A 9,599-nucleotide genomic window follows, 5' to 3' on the forward strand; every position below is an offset into this window, starting at 1 on the left:
TTCTTAATGATTTATAGATGCTTACTGACTTGGAAAAATATGAATTTGTTGAATTCTTTTCATTTTCCACTAGCTTATGTGGGTTAGGATTATATTATTTCGCATCCCCTTTCTCCCTTTCTCCCACCTCCCACCCACCCCCACCAAAAAAACCTAAAAAGAAAGCAAACCCCCCCAAACCCCCAAAACTACAGGGGCTTCCCTGTTGGATGAAATGGAAATTTCTCAGCCTGTCATTCAAAACTCTTCACATCCCAGCCCCCAACACATTTTCAATTTTATCTCCTAGGATTCCCTTCTGTGCACCTCCTCTCTAGCCCCCAGGGGTTCTCCTTACTCCCCAGCACACCGTGTGTTTTCACACCTCTGCCTCTTTGCTCAGGCTGCTCCCTTGGCCTAGGATGCCCATTCTCCTATCCAGTCTACCTGACAAACCCCTGTCCATTCCTCAAGATCCAACTGAAATGTTGCCTGCCTCCATAAATCTTTTCCGCATCTTTTTCTCAGACAGGTATCTCCCTCCCCTGTGCTCCCATATATAGCCCTTTAAATGACAGCATTATTCACACTGTGTTACAGTTACTGCCCCACATTCTCCTACCATTGCTACCCTGTGTAGCAAGGACCATGCTTTCATTATATATGTAGTCTTAGCATCTGATACATAGTGGACACTCAATAAAAGCTTGTCAAAGTGAGTAAAAACCATGTGTGCATGTATCACAAGAAGGGACATGCCCTGATTCCGATGAAATATGTTATCTTTTTATTCATTACATATAATTTGGAGAATGCAGAAAAACAAAAAGGAGGAAATGAAATTCATCTGTAACCCTGCTCCCTCAGAGATCATGTTAACTGTGTAGTATATATATTTATAGTTAAAGCATACTTTTTTTTTTTTTGTACGCGGGCCTCTCACTGTTGTGGCCTCTCCCGTTGCGGAGCACAGGCTCTGGACGTGCAGGCTCAGCGGCCATGGTTCACGGGCCTAGCCGCTCCGCGGCATGTGGGATCTTCCCAGACTGGGGCATGAACCCGTGTCCCCTGCATCGGCATGCGGGCTCTCAACCACTGTGCCACCAGGGAAGCCCCTAAAGCATACTATTTTTTTTTTCTTTTTTTGGCGGTACACGGGCCTCTCACTGTTGTGGCGTCTCCCGTTGCGGAGCACAGGCTCCGGACGCGCAGGCTCAGCGGCCACGGCTCACGAGCCTAACCGCTCCGCGGCATGTGGGATCTTCCCGGACCGGGGCACGAACCTGTGTCCCTTGCATCAGCAGGTGGACGCTCAACCACTGCGCCACCAGGGAAGCCCTTAAAGCATACTTTTAAGAGGAACTCTGGTTTTTAAAATTAGAAAATTACCTACCCGCTTAACAGATGATCCTAATTCTTGACTTTTCTCTTTCTTTGTTAGCTCACTGAGAGAATAATCATCCTCTTTGTGGTGATCACCAGTCAAGAGGAAGTCCAAGAGAAATATGTGGTGTGTGTTTTATTCATCTTTTGGAATGTATTGGATATGGTTAGGTAAGGAGGCAAAATAATCTCTTAAAGCCAAATTGCTTTCTACAGTGAAGCCAGTAATAGCTGCTTACATTTGGTTACTCTGAATGAGAGAGAAATACATAACCCCTTTTCATATTATTTTATCTTGATATGGAAATGTATTTTTAGTGCTTTCCATAATGGGCATATCAAAGATAATGGAAACCTACCATGGTATCAAGAGCAAATCATTGCATCAGGTTCCCAGCAGAAGACTTGGCATACACCAATTTGGAATAAACCTCGCAGCTGTTGCTAATGAAAGGCGTTCTTTGCAATTGCTCTGGTATGTGTTACTTTAATAAGCAAAGCAAGACTTTTATTCTATCATAGTAACAATTTAAAAAGTTGGTTTCTTGGAATTCAAGAATATTATAAATATAGGGCCTTATCTCTCTGGGGAAAAAACACACCTTCACAAACATTTGTATACAATTCCAGCGGGTTCAAATAACTGAAGTTCTTTCATGGACTCACTGGGAATCCTTGGACCTCAGGTTAAGAACCCTTGCTCCAGATGGTGTTATGTTTCCTTCTAATTCTAAAACTTTGTGTGTTATCTCTACCAGCAATGGTGTAAAATTGCTGAGCCCTTTGCTCAGTGGCTCACTTTGGAGAGGCTTCTAACTGCTACTTCAAGCTCTCACAAATGAGAACCATCCCTCCTGCTTGAAAGATCTGGATGTGGATGGGTAACAAAATGAGGTTATATAAATTCTTTATTATATTGTCAATAACTTGGCTGAGTTAAGATATTCTAAGTAGAATGAATGTAATGAAATATTTTGTTGAATTAAAGTGACTGTAATTCTTTGTTATATATAACTTAGTTATTTCTCACTTTTAACTGAAAGATTTGTGGACTTGGGGCAAACTTCAGGGAGTTTTGTAGCCCATGACTTTTTGTTTATGAGACATGGAGCCTCATTTGGGACTGTGGCCTTCTGATGTTTCATTCTCTGGTATGCCCAACTCTTTCAGTGTCCATTCAGTCTCAGATAAGCTCAGTAGACCCATTAGAGAACAAAGTGGTTTTGGCATTGAGAGTGGTATCGTGATGTGATGGAAAGAATTTTGGACATAGAAGTGGAAGATCTCAGTATGAACCTCACCTCCACTGCTATGTGATCTTGGGCAAATCACACAACCTTAAAAATAACAGCAATGTGATAATTCATGGACCTTGATATTTACCCTTTTAAAGTATAAAATTTGTCGATTTTAGTGTATTCAAAGACATGTGTAAAGACATCACCACTATCTAATTTGAGAACATTTTCATCACCCCCAAAAGAAGCCCCGAATCCATTAGCAGTCGCACCCAATTCCCTTTTCCTTCCAGTCCTGGCAACCACTACCATACTGTCTGTATGGATTTGCCTGTTCTGGACATTTCATATAAATGGAATCATATAATATGCGCCTTTTGTGACTGGGTTCTTTCACTTAGCATAACGTTTTCAAGGTTCATCCATGTTTTAACAGGTATCAGTATTTTATTTCTTTTTATGGCTGAATAATATTCCATTATATTGATATACCAATTTTTATTTATTCATTTATCAGTTGATGGACATTTGGGTTGTTTCTACTTTTTGGTCAGGAATGCTGCTGTGAACATCCATGTACAAGCTTTTGTGTGCACATATGTTTTCATTTCTCTTAACTTAGGAGTGAAATTCCTAAGTACTGAACCTTTTTAAAACTCATTTTTTTTCTCTGTAAAATGGGGGCAGAATTATCTTCCCAATTTACCATAGAATGACTTTTTGAAAAGCAACTTCCTCAACCTGATAAAAGCATCTGTGAAAACTCCACAGTAACATAATGGTTAATGATGAAAGACTGATCTTTCTTCCAAAGATAGGAATAAGACAACAATGTCTACTCTTGCCTCTTCTATTCAACATTGTACTGGAAGTTCTAGGCATGGCAGTTAGGCAAGAAAATGATGTAAAAGCATCCACATTGGAAAGGAAGGAGTAAAATTATCTCTACTGGCAGATGACATCTTGTATATAAAAAATCATAAGGAATTCACTGAAAAGTATTAGAATAAGCTAGTTCAGCAAAGTTGTAGAATACAAAATTAATATACAGTTGACCCTTGAACAACATAAGGGTTGGGGTGCTGACCCTCCGCGGAGTTGAAAATCCACATATAACTTATAGTTGGCCCCTTGTATACAGGGTTCCTCTGTATCTTAGGTTCTGCATCTGGATTCAGCCAACCCCAGATAGTGTAGTACTGTAGTATTTACTATTGAAAAAAATCTGCATATAAGTGGACCCACTTAGTTCAAACCTGTGTTGTTCAAGGGTCAGCTGTACAAAAATTAATTGTATTCTACACATTTGCAATGGCCTATCCTAAAATAAAATTAAGAAAACAAAACATCAAAAAATAAAGTACTTAGACATAAATTTAACAAAAGATGGGCAGAACTTGTACACTAAAAACTATAAAATACTGTGCAGAGAAATTAAAGAAAATCTAAATAAGTGGAAAGATATTCTGTGTTTATGGGTTGAAGACAATGTTTTTAAGATGGAACACTCCTCAAGTTGATCTACAGATTCAATGCAATCCCTATCAGAATCCCAGCTGGCTTCTTTGCAGGAGTTGAGAAGCCGATCCTAAAACTCATATGGAGACCCAAGGAACCCAGAGTAGCCAAAACAATCTCAAAAAAGAACATAGTTGGAAGATTCACACTTCCCAATTTCAGAACTTACTACAAAGCAACCAAAGTTGCACACATCAAGAGTGTGATAACGGACATAAGGATGTATTGTGGAATAGAATTGATGGTCCAGAGATGAACTCTCAAATTTATGGTCAATTGATTTTCGACAGGATGCCAAGGTCGTTCAATGGGGAAAAATAGTCTTTTGGTCAAACGGTGCTGGGACAGCTGGATATCCACATGCAAAGGAATGAATTTGGTCCTTTACTTTGCACCATACAAAAATTAACTCAATGGTTCGAAAATCTAAATGGAAGAGATAGAACTATAAAACTCTTAGAAGAAAACATAGGGGTAAATGTTTTTGATCTTGGGTTTGACAATGGATTTTTAGATTTAATACCAAAAACACAAGCAACAACAAAAAGAGATACATTGGACTTCATCAGAAGTGATTTTTAAACATATGAAATATTTTTACCTACTCTTGTAATAGAAAAAAATCAAAGCAGTGAGATACCATTTTTCCCTTATATTGGTAAAGAACAAAAAGTTTGATAACATGCTATGTTTGGTGAGTGCTTGCACTGCTGATGTATATTATATATAGTATATATACACATAGGTAAGTATATGCAAAAATATTTTGGAAAGAATATATGAGAAATTGGCATTGGTCATTGCCTCTGAGGAGTGGAATTAGGGTCCTGGAATGAGAGAAAGATTTACTTTTCTGCATTCATGTTTTCAAGGTTTTGAATTTTGTTTTGCCATATGTATGCATTGGCTATTCCAGTAGTTCTAAGTATGGTCCCTGGACCAGTGGCATCAGCGTCACCTGGAACTTGTTTGTAATACAGATTCTCAGGTCCACTGAATCAGACACTCTGGAGATAGGGCCTAACAATTTGTGCTTTAGCAAGCCCTCTGAGTGATGCTGATGTATGCTTAAGCTTGAGAAATGAAAAGATTTTGACTACTTCATCTATTACATCATAAAGGCAGGTTTAAAACCAACTCCTATACCCAAAACAAGCTCCTAAGGCCAGTTCTTTAATTATTCACACAAGATGGCACATATTTTTTTTATTTTTAAAATTCATTACCTAGATATTTACAAGTCTGTCTGTCTTAAAAACTTAGCCTGTGCATAAAATGGGCTTGGCTTCTGAGTGAAATTGAAGTCACTATTTGAGGAAACTTGTAACTGTAATTTGCTGGGGGATAAGATTTACATTTTTCTCTCTTCCCTCTATAATTATCCGTGATCCACCCCATAAGACAAGCCAGACTGACACGGTTCCTCTCTCTCCATTATTTACCTCTTCTCCTGCTTACATTACAGGAAATAAAGTAAGAAATTTGCATACTCTCCAGTTTTATCTGTGTATTCAATTACACAGTAAGGTATTCTCCTATTTCCCAGACATCAGCAGCAAATGATGTTTACGAGCAAACTTGTCTCCTTTCAGGTACACTTACAGCATGTTATCAGTCATTGGAATATCCTATGCTGTCTTGACATGGCTCAGTCAAACACTATGGATGCCAATTTATCCTTTGTGTGTTCTCGCTGAAGGTAAGAAAAGAGTGACTTTTCTGTATTGCTTACTGGCAAAAGCAATCCTATTATGATGATTCACAAAACTTTTTGATGATTAAGTTACTATTTTTGCTACTGTTCAGCTGACTAGGTGTTATCTTTCCTGGCATACTTCCCTTGATGCAAAGAAGCAAAACATTAAAATGTCAAGTTAGGGGGGAAACAGCTCTGCACAGTAGACAAAATATTGGATGAGGAATGAGGACATCTGAGGGCCTTTAACTTCATTAACTTGCTGAGTTTGGGTAAATCATTTAACCTCTCTAAGTCTGTTTACTCATCCAAAGGGGATTTAACATTTAGTGACTCAGTGATTATTTGTAATGCATAGAAATTCAGTTCCCCCTTGGCTGGACTAGCCTTCCCACTTACCGTCTACCATGCTGCCTACTCTCTGCCAGTGACAGTTAACTCTACCTTTAGACGAGTCATTGGTTTCTCAGGGAAGCGTTTCTCAATTTCCTCATCAACATTAATTCCCCCAATGAATCTCTTTTGTAAGACCTATCTTAGTTGTAATTAGACATTTGTGTGATTCTTTGATTAATGTCTATTTCCTTGTCTAGCCTCTAAGCTCCATGGGGATCTGGGGTTGTCTTTGTTTCTTTCTTCCTTTGTCTTATGCACCCAATATACATGCTCAATAAACAATGAATTATTAAATACAATGTGAAGTAGGCTAATTACTTAGCCTAAATGTAAACCTAAAGCTTAAAATCAAATAATTAAAAGCATCAATTTGCAAAGAGCTTGAGGATATTTGGGGAATATATGCTTCCCTCTGTAATGGATTTAGCAGACTGGTAGGGAACTCTGAAACAGACATGATAAAAGTTTTTGAAAACCGAAGGCATAAAGAAATTAAGAGAGCACATGTTAAGTAACTAAGGGAAAACATACAGAAATATTTAACATAAAATGATGGTGATGTTGGCAATAATTATAAAGTATATATGATATAACCACACGTTGTCTATCTACCAGTGAGCAGAGAAAAGGAGCTTATATTATAGTAAATCACGTTAGACATAATTTAAAAATCTGTTTTGTTTCCAAATAGACTATGCCAAAAGAATCTAGGGAATAATCTTCTTGAAAACCATAAAAAATGGATTGGCCATTTATTTGAGAACAAAATCCATCACTCATTGAAACATTTATTTATTAAGTACATTCATTTGTTAGATAATATGAAAAATACTATAAAGAATATATAAAGGAATAAAGTAGAAATATGACTAATATTTTCCTAAAAATAGGGATGAATAAATATATAGGAAACTTTTCTTTTTATTCCATAATTGTAAGCATTCTCCTTTCTTAGGAAAGCCACGTTTATATATAGTTGCCATAAAATGCATATTCTTTTATTAAAATTAGTTTCATAAACTTATTCTTGCAATTAAAAAACAAAGTCTATCCAGAAAAATTTTGAAAGCACATATAACAAAATATCAATAATGATTAATTCTGGGTGGTAGAGCGTAGTAATTTTATCTTTATATATTTCTATATATTTCAAATGTCCCAAAGTATAAAAACATGTAGTTAAGAAAACCTGCTTGACTTTTGATAATTCTAATATCTTTTAATAACTATAGTTTCCCATCTGATAATATAAGACAAAAACCAAGTTCATATTCATAATCAAATCAACTATACTAATAAAATGCCAGAGACTTAGGTGCTGCCCATGGAAATCTTAGATGGCATGCTTTAGTGTCAGTTGCAGACTCTGTGCTGATTCCACTGTCTGGTTCTAACAGCTGTGGGTGCCTGAGTTTTCCTCTGTCTTTTTAAAAAAAAGAAATTAAAAAATAATAATTTTAGACTCACAATAAGTTGCAAAAACAGTGCATTGTTTCCATGTACCTTCGCTCAGCTTACCCTGATGAGAACATCTTATATAACCATAGTACATTATCATTTTATTCCATGAAATGTTATACAAAGTCTATACATGGGACACAATTTCATAGAATGTCCATCTCTTTTTATTTGACATGAGCCTCCTCCCTCAAAATAATTTAGGCCAGCATTTCTCACATGATTCCTCAGAATTTTTATTAAGTACTGCTGGGATGGGGAGGAAGAAAGAGCTATTCCAAGACCAGTTAAGCTGAGGAAATGGGTGAAACCAGTTTCTTTATTGCAGAACTTGATAGAATCTCTGCTATACCAATGCGTGTTATGAAACTCCAAGAGGAGAATATATGAAGCATTTTCCTTATTCATTCGTCTGTAACCCCTACTTGTGGCTAAGAGGACAGGTATTTTGAGATAAAATTTTTGGTACGAACTACTATGTATAAAATAAATAAGCTGCAAGGATATATTATACAGCACAGGGAATATAGCCGATATTTTATATTAACTATAAATGGAGTATAGCCTTTAAAAATTGTGAATCACTCTGTTATACACTGGAAGCTTATATTGTACATCAACTATACCTCAGTAAAAAAAGAAACACTGTAAACTATTTTTGTGTAGGCATAATAAAGTAAAAAATGGACAAAATTCAACAAATCACACTGCTGTAATGGCCTTGCCAATCTGATCAGCGGATTTCTATATCAAACTATAGCTTTGGCAAAAGGATTCAGCAATTATCACAAAATGGTCATTATCAAATTCAGAATATCCTTCAACTATGCATACATATATACACATCTCTGTAGCAAGTTAAGGAGGGAAACCTTCATGATTCCTTTTTTCTTTAAACAGCATTTGCCATCTATCAGTCACTGCCTTATTTTGAATCATTTGGCACTTACTCCACAAAGCTGCCCTTTGACTTATCCATCTATTTCCCATATGTGCTGAAAATGTATCTCATGATGCTCTTTATAGGTAAGTGGCTTTTCTGTTTTGTTTTGTTTTTGCATTCTTTCTGTGCTTTTTGGTTTGTGCTGCCATCTACCTTAGTAGAAAGGTCTGTAAACATGGGAGAGATGGAAAAAGAAGGCTGACATGACGAACTAGACCTTGTTAGTAAAATATTTAGAAGTTATAATGCTTTTTGCAGGTCATCATGAGATCAAATATATCACTGTTTGCAGTGTATGAAAAAAACAGTTTTACTAGCAGAAAATGTAACTGCTTTGTGTATGAAATATAAAAGTTTTCACGACAAACACAAGCATCTACAAAGAAAATCTAGATGTCAAACTAAGTGAACTTGGCTATTTCTGGATTTCCCATTTATATCTGTTTTGTTTCCTGTTTGTTTGCCCTTATGTGCTAGCATTTCCTAGCAGGCAGGTGGGAGTAGGTGCTAAAGGCTCAAGAAAAATATATAGGACAAAAACTTACAGTTGAGAAAATCTAATCAATTAATTAATTTGTCCAGAAAATTGGGAAACAGACTTCTGTTGTTAAATTTTAGTTTCTCCAGCTCTAACCTTCACAAGTCCTTCACAAGTCCTTAAGGTAATTATTACCTCTAGAAGATAACAACTATCAGGTATGTAAGAACAACACATAAAAGAGAAGACAAATGTAAAATTTTAGGGGAAATGGAGCGAGCTAAAGAAAAGTTCCTTCCTTGCAATAAACAGAACAGTAAGGTGGAGGAGTTTGCTTTACTTCTCCTTCTGCAGAAAATCTGGACACTCTTTAAGTATTCCTTCTTTGAGTTTCCTTTGCAAGTGCCTTCTCCCTGGACTCCAGGCAGCACTCTGTATTTCAAAACCATGGTTCTTTCCACAGAGATGGTTAATCAGTCTTAATTTTTGCCATTTCTTTCTCCACATCAG

At 36.7% G+C, this 9,599-nt stretch overlaps 1 protein-coding gene across 7 annotated transcripts in view; it reads left to right on the forward strand.

Annotated features, from left to right (window-relative positions):
• The window catches only part of HACD4 (3-hydroxyacyl-CoA dehydratase 4), a 79,751-nt gene that overhangs the window by 12,366 nt on the left and 57,786 nt on the right, over positions 1 to 9,599 (forward strand). For 5 of the 7 annotated variants that reach the window (XR_016393549.1, XR_002644545.3, XM_089913179.1 and 2 more), the window contains exons 4-6: positions 1,421 to 1,533; positions 5,711 to 5,817; positions 8,569 to 8,694. Coding sequence is in view for 5 of the 7 variants with exons in the window: in XM_089913179.1 (XP_089769305.1) it covers positions 1,421 to 1,533; positions 5,711 to 5,817; positions 8,569 to 8,694 (346 nt within the window). In the remaining 2 variants the exon portion in view is untranslated. The remainder of the gene's footprint in view (positions 1 to 1,420; positions 1,534 to 5,710; positions 5,818 to 8,568; positions 8,695 to 9,599) is intronic. The other 2 variants (XM_022573816.3, XM_022573815.3) reach the window with 1 other exon arrangement.

Source organism: Delphinapterus leucas, chromosome 6 (genome assembly GCF_059928025.1).
Source record: "Delphinapterus leucas isolate spDelLeu-1000000601 "Yukka" chromosome 6, BTC_Dleu_Yukka2, whole genome shotgun sequence".
Taxonomy (NCBI): domain Eukaryota; kingdom Metazoa; phylum Chordata; class Mammalia; order Artiodactyla; family Monodontidae; genus Delphinapterus; species Delphinapterus leucas.